The sequence below is a fragment of the Bombina bombina genome, chromosome 10, assembly GCF_027579735.1.
Source record: "Bombina bombina isolate aBomBom1 chromosome 10, aBomBom1.pri, whole genome shotgun sequence".
Classification (NCBI taxonomy): Eukaryota; Metazoa; Chordata; class Amphibia; order Anura; family Bombinatoridae; genus Bombina; species Bombina bombina.
The window spans coordinates 47,072,212-47,100,109 of record NC_069508.1 but is presented as its reverse complement, the minus strand read 5'-3'; the positions used below and the strand labels follow the sequence as shown (position 1 = coordinate 47,100,109).

General features: G+C 36.5%; 2 protein-coding genes across 2 annotated transcripts in view; one reads left to right on the top strand and one right to left on the bottom strand.

Annotated features, from left to right (window-relative positions):
- Positions 1-27,898, bottom strand: part of LOC128641413 (putative ferric-chelate reductase 1) — a 258,303-nt gene that overhangs the window by 193,521 nt on the left and 36,884 nt on the right. The window lies entirely within an intron of this gene.
- LOC128640701 (coiled-coil domain-containing protein 190-like) overlaps positions 618-27,898 on the top strand; it is a 35,719-nt gene continuing 8,438 nt past the window's right edge. Inside the window, exons 1-3 of the mRNA XM_053693129.1 lie at positions 618-836; positions 14,432-14,633; positions 16,808-16,925. Of these exons, the coding sequence (XP_053549104.1) occupies positions 14,444-14,633; positions 16,808-16,925 (308 nt within the window). The 5' untranslated portion in view covers positions 618-836; positions 14,432-14,443. The remainder of the gene's footprint in view (positions 837-14,431; positions 14,634-16,807; positions 16,926-27,898) is intronic.

Sequence of the window (27,898 nt, the reverse complement as noted above, 5' to 3'; positions counted from 1 at the left end):
TCGGGGGACAATTAACAGTACAAAAAATACTAGACATGATATATTCAAATTAAGGATTAGCCTGAGAATTATATTTAGATATTTTTTGCCAAAGCAACTTTAAACTTTCAGTTTCTATATATTTTTTTAGTTTTTATTAAGTAATGGGAGCTGCCATATTGAAACCTAAGTTTCCCATTATTAATATCTTTAGCTGAAGTCAATTAGGAACATATAAAATGTGCAAGCAATGGTTGCTGGGAATATAACAGTCTCCACACAGATATTTTAAATTGCCACCACGGTTGTTTTAAAAATATTTAGACTTTTCTAATATGTTATTCTATAGCAAGACAACATAAGTGTCTCGTAATTACATGTTGCTCACTGTCCCTTTAACTTGTAGAACCTGCACTAGGCTTATATTTATATATTATGGTCTCTAGGTAACTATGAAGTTTACAATGAGTAGCCTGAACTTCCTCTGACATAAAAGCTTAGGCAATGCTGCACATTACAGCCAGAGACACAGCAGCTATTGTATGTGTAACTTAGAGCAACAGGGGAACATGGTTTTATCTCTTTGTCTATAAATTTACAACATATTTTTTCAATCTACATTCTATATAACAGGGAGAACGTAATTACTGACAACTCTTAAAACAACTCAATCATTTTCTGAAAAAGGAGACGTCCCTGATTGATGAATAAAGTGAATATGTGATACTGTGATAGGTAATTCATATTTCGTTTTCATCACAAACACCAGAAGACAGAACTATTATGTCTGAGAGGCAATAGGCAGCAGAACAGTTACTCAAGAAGTTTTCTTCACTGAACATCTTGTTGGATTTGTGGTAAGCAACTTTATTTGTATAAGCAGAATGATAATTGTTATTTTATTTGCTTTATATTTACATATTGCACATTAACGAAAGATTAATAATTTACATTTATTTACCACTATAAATGTGTTTGTTTGTTTGTTTACAAAACAGATTTTTGTTGCAGTGCTTTGATTTACAGCATTACAGTTAAAAAAAAGTATTTGTGTAATTCACCTTCAAAATATTAATTATATGTTTAAAAATCTAATTTAGTACTAAACATTGTAGTCTTTACATGGAATACATACTTCATATATCACAAACCTTACCTAGCAGCGTGCTACACAGTGATTGCTTCATCAGAGCAAGAGTTTATAGGGCTGATTTATCAAGCTCCATACGTTGCTTGATGCCCCTTCTAAAAAACACTGCTTCATAACTTGTCTGCCTTCTCTGAGGTGGCGGACAGAAATCAACCCGATCGACTACGATCGGGTTGATTGACACCTAATGCTAGCGGCCGATTGGTCGCGAATCTGCAGGGGGCGACATTGCCCAAGCAGTTCACAAGAACTGCTGGTGTAATGATAAATTCAGACAGCGCATGCTGTTGGCATTTATTGATGTGTGGCGGACATGATATGCTACATCGTATCATGTCCGCTCGCACATTAATAAATATATCCCTATTTATATGTGTTCCTAACTTGCTGCAACAAAGAAGATAGTATAAACCTACCCAAAGGGATTTTTCAGGGGTTAGTTCATGGATTGTAAAACAATACAAAATGACAGTTTAAAGGCACAGTAAACACCTTGAGATTTGTATAGAAAATGTTCACTTATGCATAATGAAACAACTTTGCAGTATATTTCCATTTTTTATTTTGCCCCTTTTCATATAACGTAGCTCTGCAAATTGAGCAAATTCTAATCAGAACTTGAAATCAACCTTGCTAACTCTTCTACATATCTATCCCTAACTGTTTAAGGGCTAGATTACAAGTGGAGCGCTAACAGTTAAGCACAAGCGATAAGGGGTATATTGCGGGTATTTGTGCATCAGGTTTCTGTTCGTATTAACAGTTGAAAGTAAACGCGTTAGCTCTGGTTAAAGGGACACTGAACCCAATTTTTTTCTTTCATGATTCAAATAGAGCATGCAATTTTAAGCAACCTTCTAATTTACTCCTATTATCAATTTGTCTTTGTTATTTTGCTATCTTTATTTGAAAAAGAAAGCATCTAAACTTTTTGGGGGGTTCAGAACTCTGGACAGCACTTTTTTATTGGTGGATGAATTTATCCACCAATCAGCAAGGACAACCCAGGTTGTTCACCAAAAATGGGCCGGCATCTAAACTTACATTCTTGCATTTCAAATAAAGATACCAAGAGAATGAAGAAAATTTGATAACAGGAGTAAATTAGAAAGTTATATATGTATTCATGTGTGTATATGTATTTGCAGACATATACACACATGAATACATATGTACACATATATAGACTTATGTATAAGTGCATTGGAGCCATTTGCAGTTAAGTAGATCAAAACATGAAACATATTTATGCAATATTCATTTTTAATAAAGATTTTAACTATGTATTTACGGTTAATATTTCACATTCCTATATTCTGTACATAGCAGAATATGTTCTAAGTATTTATATATTGGGTTTTCAAGAACGTTTGCGCACAGGTTAAATTGCGCCGGCATTACAAGTTGAAAGTAAACACGATCGCTTGAGCGCAATCACAATTTACGCTAGAATGATTACAGCATCCTCAGAGCTGTGGTTAACGCTTTCGCAAAACAAAACAAAATATTGCACAAAAAAAGTTTCACAAAAACAATTCATACAAATCTGAAAAATGTGATGTAAATTATTTTAGAAAAATTTTAGATTTTTAAGTTTGATAAAAATAGCTGTTCTTTGTAAACAGTTAACAAATGTATGAAAGGGACTGAATGATATTTGGAATAGATAAAGGTCAAGGAAACTAAATTGTACCTTTATAAGAATTTTGTGTCACATAAGTGTAGTTAGATATATTTGTTTATGGAGGGACATTTTTATTAGAATTGTTTTCATTGAAATCATAACTAGTTTAACACTTTCACAATTGGTATCAAGATTAGAACCGTAGAATGCTGTTTTTCAAACCTGTCCTGAGTCTTCCCTAACGGGACAAAATTTCAACATTGCCTTGGGTGACAGTAGGTTAATAATAATGTTTACTAATCAGCTGATTATTTCACCTGTGCTCCAGTTCAGATATCCAACCTGTTAGGGAGGCTTTAGGGCAGGTGTGAAAACCAGTGCTGTAGAAGATTGCACAGCAGAATGACAGGTTTAAAACTTCAAACTTTATTATCCAATGGAAAAAAAACATTAGCACAGCAAAGACATGGAGAGCTAAGAACAGTTTAAAAAAAACTATGCGTTTTGGTAGTAGAGCACCTTGATCATAGACAATCCAGAAAGCCAAATTTTTGGGTCAGCACAACTGTACGGTGGTTGTGTGACTGCTCAACCCCTCCAAATATCAATATATGCAAAATGTCACCAGCACCTTCTTTGTAAAGCTGTATAATCTTTATTCAAGACATAAAAACAAGCAATGTTTCCTTTTTAAAATGTCACCCGCACCTTCTATATGCAAAATCCTCGAAATGTCGCTTGTTTTTATGTCTTAAATAAAGATTATACAGCTTTAAAGAGAAGGTGCTGGTGACATTTTGTGTATATTGATCATAGACAATGCCACAGTTGGAATCGCTAGCATTTATAGGCTGATACCTATTGCTGATCCTCCTACTTAAAGAAATAGTATCAGATTAGGTAGTATTGGTGAGAATAATGCTCATATTCAGAACCTAAATCTTGCCATAGTAAAGAGAAACAAATGTGACCATTTACTGCAGTGATTAAATATAGTCTTACTTACTTAAAGGGACAGTCAAGTCCCAAAAAACTTTCATGATTCAAATAGGGCATGTAATTTTAAACAACTTTCCAATTTACTTTTATCACCAATTTTGCTTTGTTCTCTTAGTATTCTTAGTTGAAAGCTAAACCTAGGAGGTTCACATGCTAATTTCTTAGACCTTGAAGGCCGCCTATAATCTAAATGTCTTTTGATAGTTTTTCACCACTAGAGGGCATTTGTTCACGTTTCATATAGATAACATTGAGCTCATGCATGTGAATTTACCATGGTGTAAGCTCTGATTGGCTAAAATGCAAGTCTGTCAAAAGAACTGAAATAAGGGGGCAGTCTGCTGAGGCTTAGATACAAGGTAATTACAGGGGTAAAACGTGTATAATTATAACTGTGTTTGTTATGCAAAACTGGGGAATTGGTAATTAAGGGATTATCTATCTTTTAAAACAACAAAAATTCTGGTGTTAATTGTCCCTTTAATACAATATTTACATGAAACAATGAGGCAGACAGAAAATCCATAATCCTGTATATCTATTATGTAACACAATAAGCAATCATACAATACTAAGTTATTATATAAATAAGGGGGCATCAATAATATTTTATTACCATGATATAAACATTGAACTATTGTCCTATTTACTCATATGTCACTTAATTATAAATAACCACAATCTGTTTATCACCAAAAAGTAAAAATATCGCACTGTGCGTTCAACCCCTTAGGGATCCTAGTCTGTATTTTGTGGATCCAGAACACCTTCCTTTTTCCAGGAGGTGAACTGTGTCTCTTCTTCTCCTTGCTTTAAAAAACCTGTTTAATGGCCATCCATTTTAGAGAGGATACATCTTTATTATGCACGCAATAAAATAAGTGGCAAGAGCTGAACTTTCATCATGAAAACGAATATTGCCAAGATGCTCTCTGATCCTTGTTCTTAAGTGCCTAGTGGTTATGCCTATGTATTGCAGTCTACACTGCGTGCAAGAAATGAAATATACCACAAATGTAGTGAAGTAATTAATGCAACTAGAGGGCTCATATACATGATTACTGGCATAGGATTGGAAGTTACGGCCATGTATTAGAAAATCACATGCTTTACATCTAGGGTCTCCACAACGATAAGTACCTTTGACATTCAACCAAGAACTTCCTGAGGTGCTCTGTCACAACATACTTGGGAATACAATATTACCAATAGAGAAACCATTTTTATACGCAAACCTGCAACCCCCCTTTACCCTTACTGGTTACTGTAGTTGGTAATAAAGGTAATACTCTTCCCCTCTTTCTTCTGTATTCTACTTGCTAACCACCTGGGTTAACAAGTAGCAATTTATCCCTTGGGATACTATCAACTATTTCCTGTTGCACAACATGTTTAGTGTAGCCCCTATCCTCTAATCTCTGCTTGAGCTTTTCTTTCTCAAGCTGATAATCATTATTTGAGCAGTTCCCTTTTATCTGTATGAACTGTCCCTTGGCCACAGCAAAGGGAACATGTTTGGGTTGACAACTCCTAGCATGGACGAGGGTGTTATGTGATATTGGTTTTCTATATATAGTTGTTTCTACTCCACAACCCACTCCACCATTTGTTTGCTGTCAAATTTATGGGTGAATTTCAAACTAGAAGTATTGCAATTGATTACAAATTACTGCTCTTGATCTGATGTGCAGGATCAAATAAAGAGTCATCAATGAACCTGCGATAGAAGGAAATACAATTTATGTAAGGGTTTTGATCTCCATAGACATGGGAGGGAGCAAATGTTGCTCCCATCGCTGTCTCGCGTCTTTGGAGGTCAAACATAGAATAGTAAGGCTCTAACAAAAAACTCAAAACCCCCAGGATGTGAGCCTGTAGATCAAATTAGTAATTGGTATTATTTTTCAAACAATTTGGCACAAAAGCACAACCGAAATTGTGAGGGACGGAGAAGTACAGGGCTGTTGCACTGAAAAATGTTCTATCATGTATATAATAGCGGCAAATTGATCAATACGTCTTTTTTCGGCACAAAAAGTAAAAGCTGTTTACATTTAAATAGAAAAATAATATAGAAACTAATACTGCAGTATTGGTTTTGTACTTTCTACTAATCTTCACTGACTGATAAGGATAAATGCCTCTGGTTCACTGGTTGAGAGGGACGAGCCTATGCAAATGTGACAAAAAGAGAGACCACATATATTAGGATCACATAGTTTTTGGATTTATCTATATAAATAATTTTGACCACTGCAAAAAGCCAGAGAAATGACATTTATTTATAGTTGCTGTTGTGTTTACCCAATCTGAGTGTAAAAAAACAAGTTATATCTTTTATGTAATTGATGGGGCTTAAACTGATATAAAAGCGCAAAAAGGAAATGCTCTATTGTTTTATCCCACTGTTGCTTGATTATAACGGTGTGCTTAAACCCTGTAAAGGTATTAAACACCGCACTACTGGGAACTAGCGGAGCATATATGGTGAGCCAATGACAAGAGGCATATGTGTGTACCCACCAATCATCAGATATCTCCCAGTAGTGCACTGCTGTTCCTGAGCCCATCAACCAATAGCATTACTAGGAAGTATCTATCAATCAATAAATATTAGTAGCAAATGCCTATCATCCATGAGGTTTAGCAGAGAGTAAACAACTGAAACCACTGTAAAACACTTTTACTCTACATGTTTCTATTTGTCTGTCTGTCTGCTGCTATCTGTCTCTGTTTTCTAGTCTTAGTCTAGTCTACTAAAGTCTTCCTGTCCCGCTGGGCTGGCCCGGCTATTGCTTATAGTTATTATTATAGGCTGCCGATAGGAATGTGAATGTGAGCTTGCCACCCGTGCGTGTGGTGTCAGTCAGAGCGTGGAGGAGGCGGAGCTCAATTCCGCAGCAGCTGTCTACTAGCTATGAAGAATGACTCACTCTGAGAGCGAGGGAGAAAATTGTGCGGGAGCGGGATGAGCTGCCTGACTCCACGTGACATCTGGCTCTCTCACACACAGCACACTGCACCATCTAAAGCTGAGCTACGGGTGAGTGTGACTGATGCTGCCGTCCAGCCCGCAGACGAGACGAGTGAAGAGAGACCGACCGACGGAGTGAGATAGGAATGGTGGGGGTCTCTGAGGGGGCCGGAGCAGGCATACTATAATGACTTTCCTGAATTTCATAGAGACAGAGTTGTTGTGCACAGACTCCTCTGCTAGGGTCACTGGCTGCTACTGACTCAGCCAAAATTTCTGTTGGGCAGTTCACTGCTCAGAGTCTGAGAGTCTGCTTGACTTCTTAAAGCTTAAATAACCGACCATAATGCATTGTTACTGGCTGACAGCAAAGTGCCTTGTTACACCCGATTGAGCTAATTGCTTTGAAATAGGATATTATCTATAATTATAGAGTTCTTGGAGGAGACGGTCAGCCTTTTCTTTCATCTTTCCCAAGTGCAGCATAATGTTGCACACTTGAAATAGTCATTCCATTCAGGCCAAGAAGTACAGACACAACCTGAACTGGACAATGATGCCTTTTCAGGACCTTGCAAATGACTAGTGTGACATTCCCTCTGCCATCAGTCAGGGACCCTAGAAACTATGAAAAGGATGATCTGATTTAATAACATTTTATCAATTTGTTTAATTTTGCAAATAAGTAAATGATGAGAGAGAATCTTACAAAAGAATCTATGATGAAATGCAGCTGGTGTTTAGAACTTCATTCCTTTACCAGTGTATTATGTTGTCTTATTATAACTGCTGAGCTCTTAGTATCTCTATACAGTAATAGGTGACTGGTTGTGATTGGATTTAACCCCTTCGTTGCCACTGTCTAGATGCTAGATTTTCTAGATACCCTATATTTATACCGTATCCGTATATATCTATATTGGCTCCCTATGCATATTGCCTCTGACAAATTCAAAAGGATTTAAATCTAGGAAAGAAACTGATCTATAATGTAATCACACATTTATCATTTGACTTGATTTTTCAAGTGTATTAAATAGGATAACATATACTGGGGGGATGAATGGGAGAGGTTTCTGAATCTTAATGTTTGTAGTAAGTTGTACATTCTAAAGTTACATGGTCCTAGTGCCCTTCTCTAAATGTGTTGATGAATATGTGCATTTGTGTGTATAAAGGTGTGTAAATGTGTGTGTGTAAGTGTGTGTAAATGTGTGTGTATGTGTGTAAATGTGTATGTGTGTAAGTGTGTGTGTGTGTGTGAATTTCCACCCACAACAGTAATCCATAACTTTCCTTCTTTTGTTGGGACATTAACTTTCTCAATGTAAAATTTCTCTATTCCTCCAGTGCTACAAATCCAGTATATGTGTGTGTATGTGTGTGTATATATATATATATATATATATATATATAATTGTTATGCAGCACAACCACTTTCTGATTTGCTATGCAGCACAACCACTGTCTGATTTGTTATGCAGCACAACCACTGTTTGAAAATTAGAAAGTTGCTTAAAATGTCATGTTTTAAAAAATTTGGGGTTCATATCCCTTTAACTAGAATGGTATGTAATGGGGGGGAGGTGGGGTGGCAAAATGTATCCTCACCTGTGTGGCTAAAAATCCTAGCACTGGCCCTGGCTCTTCCAGTCATTGAAGGCTGTAAAGGCTGGAGATGTGTCTACCTATATTCCAACCATTGCTATCTCTATCACTGTTGGGCAAATCTTCCTAGAGACTAAGCTTTTCTACCTGGGTATTTGACCTTTTATCAATTAATAAAAGCAGATTATAGATTATTGCCATGTGATAAGGCTGTTTCTTATGGTATACTGTGTTTTAAAGGGACAGTCTAGACCAAAATAAACTTTCATGATTCAGATAGAGAATATAATTTTAAACAATTTTCCAATTTACTTTTATCACCAATTTTGCTTTGTTCTCTTGGTATTATTAGTTGAAAGCTAAACCTAGGAGGTTCATATGCTAATTTCTAAGACTTTGAAGGCTGCCTCTTCTCTCAGTGCATTTTGACAGTTTTTCACCACTAGAGGGTGATAGTTCATGTGTGTCATATAGATAACACTGTGCTCACGCTTGAGGAGTTCCAGTAAGCCAGCTCTGATTCGCTAAAATGGATGTCTGTCAAATGAACTGAAATAAGGGGGCAGTTTGCAGAGGTTTAGTTACAAGGTAATCACAGAGGTAAAAAGTGTATTTATATAAGTGTGTTGGTTATGCAAAACTGGGGAATTAGTAATTAAGGGATTATCTATCTTTTTAAACAATAAACAATCTGGTGTAGACTGTCCCTTTAACATTTTCCTATGAAATAATACATTCTATAGTAGAATATATCTGTAATGATGGATATGAATATTTATAATTACATACTATTATCTCTGACTGATGTAAATTATTTTATAATTAGTAATCTAAAAAAATAATTTGAAACACAAGCCAGTTTTTTTATGAGAAGGCAAAATATTTTTAGCATTTGCATTATAAATAATTAACCATGCCACTATGTCAACAAGAAGAAACTTATTTTGTAATCAGCAAGACATTGCTTTCACAATATGAATATAACAACAATAGTTGATCATTATGCAATGCATTACCCAGTAAGGAATTATTTTAATTTAAGTGTAAATAAAACTGGTAAAAGTTACAGAATTGTAATGTTGCTTAGATACATTCAGACACAGGGTAATTTTGATAGTTTTTGAGACTTAATGACTGCTGCTTGTTGTGTGGCAAGAGAAAAGTCTGTCCTCTAACTGCTTGCATAAATAGAGCCTTTGTATTCATGTTTATTATGTAAGATTGTTAGGTATCTAGTATTTAAAGTACCAGTAAACACAGTAGGTTTGCACAATCAACAAATCCATGATAAAAAGACAATGCAATAGCACTTAGTCTGAACTTCAAATGAATAGTAGATTTTTTTTTCTAACAATTTTCAGTTATGCATATTTTCACTCCCCCTGTACCATGTGATAGCAATCAGCCAATCACAAATGCATATACGCTTATTCTGTGAATTCTTGCACATGCTCAGTAGGAGCTGGTGACTCAAAAAGTTTAAATATAAAAAAACATGTGCCCATTATTTTAATGGAAGTAAATTGGAAAGTTGCTTAAAATTGCATGCTCTATCTGAATAATGAAATTTTAATTTTTACTTAAGTGTCCCTTTAACAGAGAAAGACTGGTATTTTAGCTTGCTAGTTACATATATGTAAAAAGAACCTCCAAAAACAAATAGACACATAATTAATTGGCTTTGATTCAGGGTCTGGTGTAGACATTAAACGAACAGGACTCAGGACCATGAGCTTAACCTGAGTTTTGCTGTGGGCATAAGATAAAAGGGTCTTTAAGACAATGTTTCTGACCTGAGGTCTGATGTAGGCATCTAACTGACATGGGCTACAATTACATGGGTCCTATTTAAAGTCTGATGTGGGCAAATAACTGACAAGGGCTACAGGGCCATACATTTGCTCTGGGGTGTGACAATGACATATATAGTAATTTACAAGGTGTCAGGAACCTGTCCTTTTAAATCCTTCATGTTATTTTTAAATAGTGCTCAGACATTAGTGGTGGAGCCTGTCTCTTTAAACCCTTTATGTTTTTTGCAATCAGTGCTGAGACATTTGTGTACTTTAGCTCTCTGAATTTGAATCCCTGAACCTGGCTAATCTTCAAGGATTCTTCCTTTGCCTTATCCCTTTTGTTGTGATGTTTGGATTAAAGGGATATGAAACCCAAAACATTTTTGTAATTCAGACAGTGCATAACATTTAAAAACAGTTTCCAGTTTACTTCTATTATCAAATTAGCTTTATTTCCATGATATTTTGTGTTGAAGAGATACCTAGTAGGAAATAGTGCTGCCATCTGCTGCTCTTATATATAACAATCTTGCAAAATTGCTGCCTTATAGTGCTACAAAAATTGGCCGGCTCCTAAGCATAAGTCCCTGTTTTTCAACAAAAGATACCAAAAGAACAAAGAAAAAATGATAATACAAGTAAATTAGAAAGTTGTTTAAAATCACATGCTCTATCTGAATCATGAAAGACCCTCGCTGGTATTGCCTTACTCCTATCTGTACTCTGCTGATGGACTGTCTTTATGGTAAATGACCTGGACCTGCTACTGGATTTATCCCTTGCTGATAGTAGTACCCTTGGCCATGTTAACCTGGACAGTTATAAGTTACAAATGCTGCAGGGTGTGCAGGGAGGAACTTGTATTGTGCCTCTGTATAGCATATGAATATAGAAAGAAAGAACTGCTCCAAAGTAGTATAGTGCTCAATCAATGTTAGGTATTTGAATGTTGGCATTGGTCAATACCATGCCAATTAACATGTTTCACATAGGCACATCTGTGCTTAATCAGAGTATTCATGTATTGTGCCTCTGGATAGCATATGAATAGTTCTGTTGGACAGCCCTAGTCATGATACTCTCTGCACACCCAGCAGCATGTGTAAGTCATAACTGTCCAGGTTAACATGGCCTGGGTGGTAACCCTAGCTGAGAGACTTACTTGGATTGATTTCTGATTTAGACCCTCTGGCCTATTTCTGGACTCTGTGAATTACTCATGCATAATGACTTCATCACCACGCAAAACAAGGCAAGTGTTCTCTTGACACAAGAGCTACAGGACCATGTGCTTGATCTGAGGTCTGACATTGACATGCAACTGACATGGGCTATATGACTATGGATCTGATGTAATCATAATACTAAGTGACCAGATGTCTGACTCAAGGTCTGCCAGGTGTTACAGGACCATGTGCTTGATCTGAGGTCTGACATTGACATGTAACTGACATGGGCTATATGACTATGGATCTGATGTAATCATAATACTAATTGACCAGATGTCTGACTCGAGGTCTGCCAGGTGTTACAGGACCATGTGCTTGATCTGAGGTCTGACATTGACATGCAACTGACATGGGCTATATGACTATGGATCTGATGTAATCATAATACTAATTGACCAGATGTCTGACTCGAGGTCTGCCAGGTGTTACAGGACCATGTGCTTGATCTGAGGTCTGACATTGACATGCAACTGACATGGGCTATATGACTATGGATCTGATGTAATCATAATACTAAATGACCAGATGTCTGACTCGAGGTCTGCCAGGTGTTACAGGACCATGTGCTTGATCTGAGGTCTGACATTGACATGTAACTGACATGGGCTATATGGCTATGGATCTGATGTAATCATAATACTAAGTGACCAGATGTCTGACTCAAGGTCTGCCAGGTTTTACAGGACCATATGCTTGATCTGAGGTCTGACATTGACATGCAACTGACATGGGCTATATGACTATGGATCTGATGTAATCATAATACTAAGTGACCAGATGTCTGACTCATGGTCTGCCAGGTGTTACAGGACCATGTGCTTGATCTGAGGTCTGACATTGACATACAACTTACATGGGCTATATGACTATGGATCTGATGTAATCATAATACTAAATGACCAGATGTCTGACTCATGGTCTGCCAGGTGTTACAGGACCATGGGTCATATCTGATAGCTGATATTATAACTGACAAGGGTTACATGTTCATGGGTCTGATCTCAGGTCTGATGATCTGCATAACGGACAAGGGTTGCAGAGACATGGGTCTGTCTGAGGTATAATATGGGCATCTAACTTACAAGGGCTTTAGGGTCATGTGCTTGATCTAAAGTCTGATGTGAGCATACAACTACATACAGAAAGAGAAGCAATCTTTCCAGGTACGAACAACAGCTTAGTGGCTTGTTCTATTGCCCAGTTACCACCTGGGAGTAGCTTCTTTTAGCCCAATTGTGCTTTTCACAGAGGAGAACTTTCCTAAAGTATATCATTCTGTTCCCACTTTATGGTGATTCCAGCCCCAAAATACCAGTCAACTATCCTCTGAATAAGAGAAATGGGAACCCCAGACGATTGTTTTGGCCTCCTTTGGGCCCCGTCAGTGAAGTGTAGCCATAGCACTCAAAGCACATTGAACAAGAAGTCCACATCTAGTTTCCTCGATCACCCCAGGGCCATAATACAAATACATACAAAAAGAGAAGCAATCTGTCAGGAAAGAACAACAGCTCAGTGGCTTGTTCTATGGCCTGGTTACCACCCGGGAGTAGCTTATTTTAGGCCAATTGTACTACAGGTTATTTCTCCTCTGTGAAAAACATAGGGCCAGATTACAAGTGGAACTGTATTTAACGCTCCCAATTGTTGCTAACTGTGCTACAAGAAAGGTTTTTGCATGCATTAGGTAGCACTTGTATTACTAGTTGAAAGTAAAAAGATTTTGCTTGTGCGCTAACCCAATGCGAGTTAACTTCAATTGTGCTCAAGCAATTGCATTTACTTTAAATTTTTAATTTGAGTGCTACATCCGACGAGCAAACACCAGCGATAAACCCAATTTCACTCAAGCGTAACTGTTAGAGCGCCACTCATAATTTGGCCCATAGTGAGCTAAAAGAGACCGCATCCTAAGTGGTACTGGCCTTGTGGACAAGCACAGACTATTTTGCAGCCTTTGTTCTGTCTCAGCTGAGTGCGTCTCTATATTTTCTTTTTTGTGTATGCATATAACTGACAGAGGCAACAGGACCATGTGTCTGCTTTGAGATCTGAAGTTGGCATAAAATTGGCATGGGTTAAATAGCCACAAGTCTAATATGAGCATATAGCTGATAGCAACTGCAGGGGACATGATTATTATCCAAGGTCTGATCACTGCCCTTTTACCTCTTCTCTCTGATCATGGTAAACCATGTCAGCAGGGTTGATCCAAGTCCGGTTGTGATGTGATGCAGGAGAAGCAGGTCATGACACAGGCAGGGACTGGGTTCTTTTGAGAAATTGGGACATTTATAGGGAAAGAATTGTGACAAGAGGGAGAGTAGGACAGTGCTTTTAAATCAAGTATATGCTGCAAAATGTGGGAGAGTTCAAGATCTCTGTCAATCCAACCAATTGCTCTTCTAATGGATTGGAATGGTTTAGAAAAAGAAACATAAATAAACACCTGTATACTATGTTTTTGCATAAATATTTGTATGTCTTTAATGGGTCACACTCGGTACAGTTGTATTCATGGGCAGAAGTGAACAGTCATAAACGTTAACCATAGTATAAAATTAGTTATGTTGTGCATTGCTTAAAGGGACACTGAACCCAATTTTTTTTCTTTCTTGATTCAGATAGAGCATACAATTTTAAGCAACTTTCTAATTTACTCCTATTATCAATTTTTCTTCGTTCTCTTGCTATCTTTATTTGAAAAAGAAGGCATCTTAGCTTTTTGTTTGGTTTAGAACTCTGGACAGCACTTTTTTTATTGGTGGATGAATTTATCCACCAATCAGTAAGGACAACCCAGGTTGTTCACCAAAAATGGTCCGGCATCTAAACTTACATTCTTGCATTTCAAATAAAGATAGCAAGAGAATGAAGAAAATTTGATAATAGGAGTAAATTAGAAAGTTGCTTAAAATTGCCTGCTCTATCTGAATCACAAAATAAAAAATTTGGGTTCAGTGTCCCTTTAAGTATAGACTGTTTTACATTTAAAGAAATTCCTATTTGCGATATTGTGGGTGATTTTGTCCTAAGCTATACAGAAATAACTTATTTTCTGATTGTCCACAGAACACTGAAGCAATGCAGCGCTCAAGACTCCTTGGTAGCAATGCAGACAAGCAGTGGGAGGCTGAGAGACGAGGGGTTAAACGCCAAGAAATCAGACTAAACAATGGGCTTCAAGAGTTAGAGGCAGCTCAAATGTATCATGTCAATAGCATGACTAAGGAGCAGAAACGCATCCAAAAAGATCTCATAAAGATCAAGCAAGGTAATAAAACACATCTGACTTGCTAAATCATCAAAAAATGTATAAAAAAAACTTTTTTCTGAGACCTTATACATTAATATTACTGTGAAATTTGTCATATTTCAGTTAAAAAGTACATACAACTCAAACTGAATTCCCCTTAAAACGATTAAAGGGACACTTTATTCAAAATTAAACTTTCATGATTCAGCTTGAAATTGCAATTGTAAAAAAAAAAAATTGAATGTACTTCTATTATCCAATTGAACACAGTCTTTATTTATATGCACACTTTATGAGGCACCAGCTGCGACTGAGAATGTGCAAGAGTTCACAGTGTGTATGTATATGAGTCTGTAATTAGCAGATGGCTATCATATGATACAGGATGTAGGGAAACAAAAGGAAATTTTAAAATTTGTTAGAAAAAAAATTGGAACATTTGAAAGTCTATTAAAGGGACAGTCAACACCAGAATTTTTGTTGTTTAAAAAGAAAGATAATCCCTTAATACCCATTTCCCAGTTTTGCATAACCAACACTGTTATAGAAATGCACTTTTTGCCTCTGTGATTACCTTGTATCTAAGCCTCTGCAAACTGCCTCCTTATTTCAGTTCTTTTGACAAACTTGCATTTTAGCCAATCACTGCTCACTCCAGGGTAACTTCACGTGCATGAGCTCAATTTTATCTACATGAAACACATGAACTAATGCCCTCTAGTGGTCAAAATGCATTCAGATTAGAGGCAGTCTTCAAGGTCTAAGAAATTAGCATCTGAACCTCCTAGGTTTAGCTTTCAACTAAGAATAGGAAGAGAACAAAGCAAAATTGGTGATAAAAGTAAATTGGAAAGATGTTTAAATTATATTCCCTATTTAAATCATGAACGTTTTTTTTTTAACTTGACTGTCCCTTTAATTTCTTATATTTAACTATTCATTAATGAAGTGGATTATTTTTGTTTTAGAGTACTAAGAACACATCCTTGCTTGTTTTTATAGTATGGACGCCATTGGTAAAGATGGTATTGTTACCTCAGGGGTTCTTTGGACTCGTGGTAGTTTTTATTTTACTGTATCGACAATTTATGAGGCTCACATTTTCATTTAACTAGTTAATTCCTTCCTTAAAAGGGTAAAAAAAAGGAAAACTTGAAATGTGCATGGGGGCATTTCAGTTTTAAACATAAGTATTTTTCCAATATATTGCTGTGTTTCAATGGCATATGCACATATGCTGTGAGAGCCTGTGCGCCAGTATTCAAACACCAGACCTTCTCAGAGAGTCAGCAGTGGCTTGTATGATACATATCTCAGCGCTTGAATGCTGGTGCACAGAGAACTCACAGCATATGTGCATATGCCAATTAAAAACAGTAATAACTGTCCCTTTAATGGCACATTACAATAAAAATAAAAAGGCCATGGATATGAAAGAGGATTATTTAAACATGTACAGATGATGTTCTTTTTTGCATTTAAAAAGGAAATTGTTGCTGTTTAATTGACCATTACATACAGTAGATTTTCATATTAAACTGTATAATAAAAATACAATGCAATAACACCTACTCAGAATTTGAAATAAGCAGTAATTTCTTTCTGACAAATTTACAAATGTACTTCAATTTGACGGCCCTCTGTATCATGTGACATTCATCAGCCAATCACATACTCATATATGTATACACTGTACAAATCTACTGTTAATTTAAAATTCAGAGTGTTGTATTGTCTTTTTATTATGTATTGTACTTGCTGATTATGCAATCTACTGTATTTAGTGGGCCTTTAATCTGTTTTTCTCTGTTTTTTGTTTTATATATATATATATATATATATATATATATATATATATATTTATTTACACTAATGTGTCCACCTTTGCATTTTAGCCAATCAGTGCTGTCATAAATAACTCCAGGGGAGTGAGAACAATGTTATCTATATAGCTCATATGAACTAGCGCTGTTTATCTGTGAAAAACTGTCAAAATGCACTGAGATAAGAGGCAGCATTCAAGGGATTAGAAATTAGCATATGAGCCTACCTAGGTTTAGCTTTCAACATAGAATTCCAAGAGAACAAAGTAAATTTGATGATAAAAGTACATTGAAAAGTTGTTTAAAACTACATGCCCTATCTGAATCATGAAAGTTTAATTTTGACTTGACTGTCCCTTTAAATTCCAGCAACTGTGCCAAAGACAGCTTCTAATACAAGAGGTGGAAACTATGTCCCTAAAGCTGGAAGGCCAACAGCTTCTGGGAGCAAAGGACAACTGTCCAATCGTAGCACGGGAGGAGGAAGGTAAGGTGCCTTTGGCTATAGTATATATCATCCCTCATAAATACCTACATACAGTATATGTAGCAGCTACATATATGCAAGTTCTAAATTGTGTAATATGCATCCTCAGCTGCTAAACTACAGCTTTTAAGATATAAAGAATGAATTTAATACCTAAATATAGCGGGCTAGATAACAAGTGGCATGCTAACTTGTGCGCGTCTTACAAGTTGAAAGCAACCGCAACTGCACTAAACATAACATAAATACATTAAAAAGATACATTTACTCTCATATACAATCCAGGTATGTCCGCACCTCCCATTCAATGGACATCAAGGTAAAAGTAAAAAAAGTGTTTTATTAATGGGAACAATTAAAAATACAAAAAAGCCATACAATCAATGACATACATCCAAAGTCTGGACAGATATTTGAGTGCCAAACATGTTTCGGGCCTTCCCCTAGCCCTTGGTCACTGGCATGCTACTCTCATATATACACTATCTAATAAAAATTATACATTTAAATATTATAAAAAAAGTTATATGGGTTAAAAGGTATATGACAAGGCGTTTAACTGCAAAGGGCTATGATATATATATATACACATACATGTCTAAATTAAATATGCATGTATATGTTTATATATATATATATATATATATACATATACAATCCAGAGAGGTAAAGCACTCACAGTAACACAGTTCCCATCAGAATCAGTCCAGCCTGCCCGGGGTGCTTTGAAAATATAGCACATTCATCCAAAAGTAAAAAGCACTCATCGGGTCTTGACAGTAACAGCAAAGTTAAATATGTGACGTTTCGGGGTTGCCCCCGTCTTCAGACAACTTATTACAGATAGAAAATAAAACTCACCCTTTATATTCATAACCGCTCCCAAGTGCAGCCCTGTCGGTGGCGTTCCGGAAGTCAGACAGCCGCGCCGTGTACCACTGCGTCATCAGTTGTCATGGCAACCAGGACGCCTCTCGACAGTTTATAAATACATTAAAATTACAATGACAGCAGTGTGCATAGCAGTAGAAAAATATATCACAATCAGCAGTTGAAATAATGAAATTATGTAATGAAAACATCAATCATACACATCCCATCAACATCTAGATCAATGTAAATAGGACCGGTTTTATTTTCTATCTGTAATAAGTTGTCTGAAGACGGGGGCAACCCCGAAACGTCACATATTAAACTTTGCTGTTACTGTCAAGACCCGGTGAGTGCTTTTTACTTTTGGATGAATATATATTTATATATATATATGTGTGTGTGTGTGTTTATATATATATATATTTATATATACACGTGTTTTATATATGTATTTATATGTGTATATAAAAGAATAATAATCATTTTTAATCAATATTTAATAATATGTTTTTACTGTAATTGTTCTACAGTCCAATGTTCTGCACAAAGAGGAAAATGTTCTATGTATGTGTAAATATATATTCCTATATATATCTGTATATTAAAAACAATGAAAGTATATAATATGGATTGTTACTCCCCTTTAGTGTTAGAACCGCTGCCTTCCCACAGTCTCTCCCGAAGCCTGTTGAATCAATATGTTTTTACACCAAGGATCCCGACAGTTCACTGAGATATGGTCCAAAACCTTTTCAGAAATTCATCTGGGAGTTTGAGCTCCTAATTTTGATTAAGAAGATTGCTCTGAAATGTTGCATCCATACACCATATAATAAAGTGTAGATACTCACAGCATATATTGGAATGAACGACTCTTTATGTGTTCAAAGAAAACTTCACCAACTTTTACATATAAAAGCAGTTTTATTTTCCCAACGCGTTTCAAAAGCAATCACAGATAAAAAAGTGTTTTACAAACCAAGCATACCTTGTTGCAACACAGGTGGTCTTAAATACACAGTCAAAGACGCTACCGGTTACCTCATTGGCTGAGGTCGGGTTTACACTAATTAAAACTAAAATCGAACCTAAAAAATAAACTAAACATTTATATGGTGTAGTTAACATGATAAAAAGTTACTAGTAGCTTATTTAACAATATAAAATATGTATATGATTTATCGCTATATGGTAAGGATCAGAAATATTATATTAACTTTAATTATATATAAGCGACCAATCGTCTTCTATATATTCAAACCGGTCTAAGCCAATCCTTAACGTTGAACTATTGTAGTTCCCTTTCGAGCCGTACATTCTATGTCGGTTTCCAAACACGTCCGCTTTTGTGTTCGGTGATCACATGTTAATTTTTGTCCAATCTGAAACGTCCCATTGTAAACAATATAGATTTATCATCAGCTATGTACCCCGATATAAACTAAGGGACAATTGGAAAAAAAGAAAGAAAATGTGGTTAATGTGATCTCTATTGGATTTTAATGAACATTGTCATAAGAATAGCCTTGACTTGGGGTACAAGATGTCAGTTTTGAAGCTTGCACTTAAGATATGTATAAATCAACAATATTATAATGTCTATGTCACCAGGTTCCCAGTTATCATTATGGAGATTATTATTAATAGATGGGTTTACAAAAAACGACTATATGTTAAAAAAACAGATTAATCATTGACCATGTACGTCAATATAAGCTATGACAAATGATAGGATATCATTAATTCGATCTTTATTGGATTTTTTTTTTTTTAAAATAATCTTTTATTGAGGTTTTGCAAAGAAACAAAATGCAATACATTTGCTTAAAACAATAATGACAACATTTCCATAACACACGTTACAGTGATAAGAGTAAAAGACAAGATGGCTGACCCAGTAAAAGCTTCTGAAACCTCTATTTTGTGATTTTACAAACTTAAATGGGTGACTACTTAGCTGGCCTCTTATGGGCCAAGTGATTTAGGCAAAACTGGTGAAGTATGGTAATCACATCTAAGACCCTAGTGGGTCCAGATACACTTAGTAAATATGAATGTAGGAAATAATATTCAATGGTTAAACACTGTTTGAAGCTATGGGGGGGGGGGAGGAGGACTATTTCTCATAAGCTTTATGCTGTTAGGGAACTTCAAAAAGCAATCTTACACAATATGTTATATAAAGCCAAATGAGTTGTAATGTGTAGGTTACAAGGATGGAAAACGAGCAGAACCCGTGAGATACAGACCATACAACACACTAAATAGTGGTGGTGCCACTTTTTTTTTTTTTTTTTTTTTAAAGCTGTGAAAATGAACTTTGCAACATGTGGGGAGTTATAGGGATTTGGGACCAAGTGCAAAAACATAACAATGACCTAGTCTGCAGTGTAACATATATGGTTAGCTTCTAGTAATTAGTCTGTAACGCTTATTATAGGCATAACATGCATCTGTTAATGTCGATATAGGGACTCTACACCATAGTACACAACATGTGGGCACATGAATCAGCTTGAGTGTAACAAGGCTAAGTTATAGTCTCATTCAGTGTACATATCCACACCTCTGGTATAGCCAACAACATTGAATCTATGTCAGGTATTGTGTGTTATTTACTGGGTGAGGTATTTAGAGCTAAACAATATTGCTTCAGGCGGTTGCATAAGATCCTTCCCACCCTCGTCGGCTGAGGGAGAAAAGTAAAAGAAGCCCTTGCTCTATGAGTACATAGCAGCAACAAATCCTAAAATATCTCAATAGAAGAGAAAACCCCTTCCTACTATCTAGAAGAGTGCACATCAGTATTTACTACATGAAAGAGTACATAATATAGCTGCAACTCTTGCGTAGGACTTACACACCATAATGATACAATCTATGGTGCCCTAGTGTAGAGTGGCCCCATAAAGAGTACTAACTAGTATGGCATAAGTTAACATTGCGATTCATAAACTTTAATGTGCAACATGTAAACAAGATAGGCTAACCTACTGTAAGTAACAAAGCATATAAACATATAGCTTAACTATTGTGTCTACCCGGTAAACAGACTGGGCAACCGTAAAGGGGCGCAAACCTAGAAAATAATGTTATATAATTCTGCACATAGTGCAGAATTATATAACATTATCTTAGCCAAACTTTATGCAACATTCAGTGTAATGGCACGATTGGGCCGGGCTGTGACTAGACAGCTTCCCAGGTGCGCTCAGGGGGAAAACCAGACCCGCTCAGTAGAGCAAGAGCGGCAGTCGGAAAAACCCTCTTTTTTTAATCAAATTTCACTGGCAATATTATGTTGCATAAAGTTTGGCTAAGATAATGTTATATAATTCTGCACTATGTGCAGAATTATATAACATTTTCTAGGTTTACTGCCCCTTTAAATAAATTAAACACCTTTGCACCCATATCCCAAGGAAGCATAAAGGTTATATGGCTTTCGTCTGTGCGAGTATAGACATCAAAGGGGCAAACTTATAGCGTATTGAGACCCATTAAGAAACCTGGTGGTGACCAATATTAAATATTGGTTTGTCACAGTCTAACTCTGAATTTAAAAAACAAACAAACAACAACATGAGGAAGGTACATCATTACTATTAGGCCCACTTATCAATGGAGTTTACTCCGGTCTAACTTAGGTGAAGATAGTCTACATAAATCAGATAAGACAGGTTAGAGTACTTCGTACTGATATTCAGTAACACTAAGTATAAAAATATGCAGACAAGTTTAGTGGTTATCTGACACTAGAGTATATTAATAACATTCAGCAAGGGCATATGAATATTTTTAGCCATAAACATGTATTTTAGCCCAGCAGGGTAATTACAGGGTGACTGCATGATATACTAAAGTCCATGGACCCTCATGTATCGACCCGGAAGTCAAGACAGCAGTGTTTGAGTTGTGATAAAGTACAGTGTGGTTAATATAGACTGCAACAATACCCACAACTTAGCTTGTCATAATAAACTCCTGCTTATACCCATAAAACTGTAAGCTAGTTAACTTTCATAACCATCATAGACCTCTAAATATATGATAAAAGTACTTGTGAAATTATTATGGTAACTTAGTAAAACACAAACACAGACTAGCTACAGTTATGTACTTGAGTCAAAAAGAGTAATCTACTAGCCCACCCCGGCTCGATGGATGTTTAGGATCAGTGCCAAACATTTTTTTTGAGGGAGATATTCATAGGTGTGGACCTGCTGCTATGAAGGGATGCCCTGCCATGATTCAATTTACTGGCATCCCCAGCTTGTTGGTATTCTAGAGTAGTGTTATTTTAGGCAGGAGAAGTGTCATAGTTGGAGGTTTTATAGCAGTTCCACTGAACACTCATTCTCACGTTGAAGATGTATGGTGCCTATAAACGGCATATGGAGCTGAGTGACGAGTTCACCGGACAGAATGTCAGTTCTATGCTCTCCAATATCTTTTATGGGAGTTGCGCTTTCCAAGATGATCAACATTTCCTCAGGGTCATACAGGGCTTCAAATTCCTCACGTAGTATGAGCACAGCTCTATCAGGTATAATCTGTTCCTTAGAAACACAACATCGACAGGTGTTAGCTGAAATAGAAGGCTCCCATATAGGAGGCAGGTGGCAGACTGTTAGGGGCTCCACTAGAGACTGTGGTCTATTAATCAATGAGCTACAAGTTTCTCTCAGAGAGCACCATTCTTCTGCGAACACTTCCTGAAGCTCAGTAAAATGAGTGTGTAGAGTTGCCTCAAGCTCCTTTAGTAGTTGTATAGCTGCAAGTTCCATTTTTATTATGGTTATATGTATATGGGATGCACTGTTGAACTAGTATAGACCAGCCGTTAGACTATGATAGGCTTCAAAGGTATAAAGTGAGCACTTAAAGGACAGCACAGGTTCCCTATGATGGTTAGCTGAAGATATTGAGGTGTATAGAATGGGCAAGGCCTGACAGCCTGGTTATTCACGCCACTGATATATATAAGCAACGTCAGTAAGGTCTGCCCAATGATTTATGAGTCAAAGTCAATTGCTTACCCCTGCATCAGTGTGTTTCACTATGCCGTTTGCTTTTTAGCAGCGTGAAGTAGCTATATGATCTGCCAGGCCATCCCCGGGGGACAGGCCACGTTTCCTGATGAGGTCCGTGATGGCATCTGTATTTGGGCTCAATACTGCCCTTGGTGTGAAATGGCTGTTGTCCTGCTGTCGCTCAGTACTTAGGATCAGTATCGTAGCTCCAACCGGTCCATTAGGGTCAAATTTATGGAGGCCGCAGAAGCCTGGATGTTTCCTGCCTGGCGACGGTGGTCGGCAAAGGTGTCCATCACGGACGTAGTGCGGAAGGATCTCCGAATGTTGCTAGGGTTAACCTGATTGTTCAAGACTGGTTTTGGGGCAAATTGTGTGGGATTAGTCTGAATTAGCTGTTATATTATAGAAAAAGCTACAGTAGCTCTGTGAAGTGCGTCTTCCCTGTTTGGCTGTTGGCTCCGCCACCCTCTTGGATTTTAATGGGCGCTATCATAGTTGCAACCTTAAAACGCGTTGGGCAAATAAAAATGCTTTTATATGTAAAAGCTGGTGAAGTTTTCTTTGAACACATAAGGAGCCGTTCATTCCAATATATGCTGTGAGTATCTACACTTTGTTATATGGTGTATGGATTCAACATTTAAGTGCAATCTTCTTAATCAAAATTAGGAGCTCAAACTCCCAGATGAATTTCTGAAAAAGTTTTGGACCATATCTCAGTGAACTGTTGGAGATCCTTGGTGATCCAGCGCCTCCTTCTGTAAAAACACATCTGTATATAACTATATATACTCGAACAAACAACTTGGACTGTGTAATTCAATATAAGGATCAAAAGCAAGAAGCAATGTTGAATAGACAGCACAATGTATCAATAAGTACTGGCTGAAAAAATGTATCGCTATATCCAATTACGAAACAATTGTGATAGACCTGTGTTATACTGTAGCAGCTGGTTGCATGATCCGTTAACCCCTTACATTCGCAAGACTCATCGTTGGAAATAAATAAACTTAAGCCAGATAATTCTAGCAAATATGAAATATGTAACAAACTCACTTGATTCTGAGAATGATATCCAATATTCGATGAGATCCAGGAAAACGGAACTGTTGTATTCACTCTTTAGTAGTGCAGTCAGTTGCAACAGTTACAGACACTGCCTGAGTTCACAGCAGCATCCCGGCTTGTCTCACAGGTGTTGGGAAGGGCTCCCCTGCTAAGCCCTCGATTAGAGCAATAAGTAGACAAAGAGTATTCAGCACCTCTAAGTGAGACAAAATAGAACCCATTAATCGAAAGAACAGTGAGGCTGATGAAATACGTTTAAAACTTCAACTTTATTTGGACTCCGTGAGTAAAAAGACAAAGGCACAGTACACAGACCTGACTACCGCTCGGTAGTCAGGTCTGTGTACTGTGCCTTTGTCTTTTTACTCACGGAGTCCAAATAAAGGTGACGTTTTAAACGTATTTCATCAGCCTCACTGTTCTTTCGATTATTGGGTTCTATTTTGTCTCACTTAGAGGTGCTGAATACTCTTTATAACTATATATATATATATATATATATATATATATATATATATATATATATATAAAAATATATATATATAAATCAATACAAAATGTTTGCATAGGAAATTAGCACATCTAGGCAAGTTCCCCGCTTGCTTTTCCCCAGTAAAACTCCACGCAGGAAACTTGCCTAGATGTGCTAATTTCCTATGCAAAAATGTTGTATTGATTTTTATCTCCACCATAATGTTAATGAATTATGAATTTTGGTCTGATGAAGGGGTGAACACCTCGAATTGTGTTGTACACTTGATAAGACTAGAGAGTGTTTTGTCCTTTAGCTCTATATATAGGTATAGATATATATTTTACAAAAATAATTTTAAATTTATATATGTATATATACTGTGTATATATATATATATATATATTTATTTAAAAGCAAATAGAACATCTTCTATGTGTTGAACATTGGAATGTAAAATATTCATAACTCACGTATGGTTGAGCGCACTTGGTTAAATGCGGTTGGGTTAGTGCGCGAGTGATAGGTGTTAAATTTTTTATTTTTATTTGCCCTGAAGTCTATGGGGTGAAAAAGTTAATGCAGTCATTATTTCGGAAGTTCTTTGGTTAGCTTGCATCGGGTTTCGCTCACGAGCAAAACTTTTAATTTTTATTTGTAAGATTTTACATCTGGTCCAGTACGTTTTTTTATACCTCTGAAAAATCATTTACCAAGGTGTGCTGTGGTCTGCAGGAAAAGTTAGATATAGCATGCTTCTTGATCCTTTCCGATCACTATAGAAGTTAAATGTACATGTTGATAAGACATAGGCACTAATATTAAGCCCCATCTTATTGATAAAAAACATACATCCACCAGGAAAGCCTACCACAAAGAAATAATAGTCCTGATATTCTCCATCCTGACAAAAATGATGACTAAATCCTACCCTAAAAACAAATACCTCACAATATTAACTCCGGTCATGATAATAGTTCCCACAAAACAGCAATAATGTTTAATAGTATTTGTAACATGTGTGTAGCTGCTGCACACACAATCTTAATCCAGGACTAGAAGAGAGGGGAACTATAAAGCCCATAATGCAGCGGTTCCAAATTCAGTGGTGGAACAATCGCAAATACTGTAGTCCAAAAGAGCTAGAGTCTCACACTGGTTTTACTGACAATGCTTAAAAAAAGAAATAGTGTGCGACTCTTTCTCTTTTGGCCTACAGTAATAGTAGTAGAAGAAGCAGTTGATAGCAGACTGGATTAAACTCTTTCAATCTATTCCCAAAGTATGTTTAGGATAAGACAATGCCAGTTGTAAATTATAAGTGAAAATGCAATCTATTAGCAATAGTGAACCAATAATAAAGCAAACTACAGGAACATGTAATCGCCAATAGTAAAATAATTGTGGTGCTATGTCAGAATAATGTGACAAGTGTGAAGATACCATTAATAAACCTATTTCCTAGTAACAGACAATGCAATAATAAATCATAGAAGTAGACTACAATCCTGCAAAAAAGTTTATCAACTGAGTTAGCTACAAGAATCACTATCGCCTAGATTTAGAGTTCTGCGTTAGCCGTCCAAACCAGCGTTAAGGGGTCCTAACGCTGGTTTTGGCCGCCCGCTGGTATTTAGAGTCAGTCAGGAAAGGGTCTAACGCTCACTTTCCATCCGCGACTTTTCCATAGCGCAGATCCCCTTACGTCAATCTTTTCAATGGGATCTTTCTAACGCTGGTATTTAGAGTCTTGGCTGAAGTGAGCGTTAGAACTCTAACGACAAGACTCCAGCCGCAGAAAAAAGTCAGGAGTTAAGAGCTTTATGGGCTAACGCCGGTTCATAAAGCTCTTAACTACTGTACTCTAAAGTACACTAACACCCATAAACTACCTATGTACCCCTAAACCGAGGTCCCCCCACATCGCCGCCACTCTAATAAAAATTTGTAACCCCTAATCTGCCGACCGCACACCGCCGCAACCTACATTATACCTATGTACCCCTAATCTGCTGCCCCTAACATCGCCGACACCTACATAATATTTATTAACCCCTAATCTGACCCCCCCAAAGTCGCCGCTACCTAACTACACTTATTAACCCCTAACACTAACACCCCCCTAAATTAAATATAATTTAAATCTAACGAAATAAAATAAATCTTATTAAATAAATTAATCCTATTTAAAGCTAAATACTTACCTGTAAAATAAACCCTAATATAGCTACAATATAATGAATAATTATATTGTAGCTATTTTAAGATTTATATTTATTTTACAGGCAACTTTGTATTTATTTTAACTCGGTACAATAGCTATTAAATAGTTAATAACTATTTAATAGCTACCTAGTTAAAATAAGTACAAAATTACCTGTAAAATAAATCCTAACCTAAGTTACAATTAAACCTAACACTACACTATCAATAAATTAACTTAACTATCTACAATTATCTACAATTAAATCAACTAAACTAAATTACAAAAAAAACAAACATTAAATTACAAAAAATAAAAAAAGATTACAAGAATTTTAAACTAATTACACCTACTCTAAGCCCCCTAAAAAAATAACAAAGCCCCCCAAAATAAAAAAATGCCCTACCCTATTCTAAAATAAAAAGTTAACAGCTCTATTACCTTACCAGCGCTTAAAAGGGCCTTTTGCGGGGCATGCCCCAAAGAAAACAGCTCTTTTGCATTTACATTTACAACCCACCACCCACATACCCCTAATCTAACCCCAACACCCCTTAAAAAACCTAACACTAAGCCCCTGAAGATCTCCCTACCTTATCTTCACCACGCCGGGTATCACCGATCCGTCCAGAAGAGGGTCCAAAGTCTTCATCCTATCCGGCAAGAAGAGGTCCAGAAGAGGGTCCGAAGTCTTCATCCTATCCGGCAAGAAGAGGACATCCGGACCGGTAGACATGTTCATCCAGGCGGCGTCTTCTATCTTCATCCATCCGGTGCGGAGCGAGACCATCTTGAAGCAGCCTCCCGACGAATGAAGGTTCCTTTAAGTGACGTCATCCAAGATGGCGTCCCTCGAATTCCGATTGGCTGATAGGATTCTATCAGGCAATTGGAATTAAGGTAGGAAAAATCAGCCAATCAGCCAATCATGTAATTGTAACTTAGGTTAGGATTTATTTTACAGGTAATTTTGTACTTATTTTAACTAGGTAGCTATTAAATAGTTATTAACTATTTAATAGCTATTGTACCTAGTTAAAATAAATACAAAGTTGCCTGTAAAATAAATATAAATGCTAAAATAGCTACAATATAATTATTTGTTATATTGTAGCTATATTAGGTTTTTTTTTACAGGTAAGTATTTAGCTTTAAATAGGATTAATTTATTTAATAAGATTTATTTTATTTCGTTAGATTTAAATTAAATTTAACTTAGGGGGGTGTTAGTGTTAGGGTTAGACTTAGCTTTAGGTGTTAATACATTTATTAGAGTAGCGGCGAGGTCCAGTCGGCAGATTAGGGATTAATACTTGAA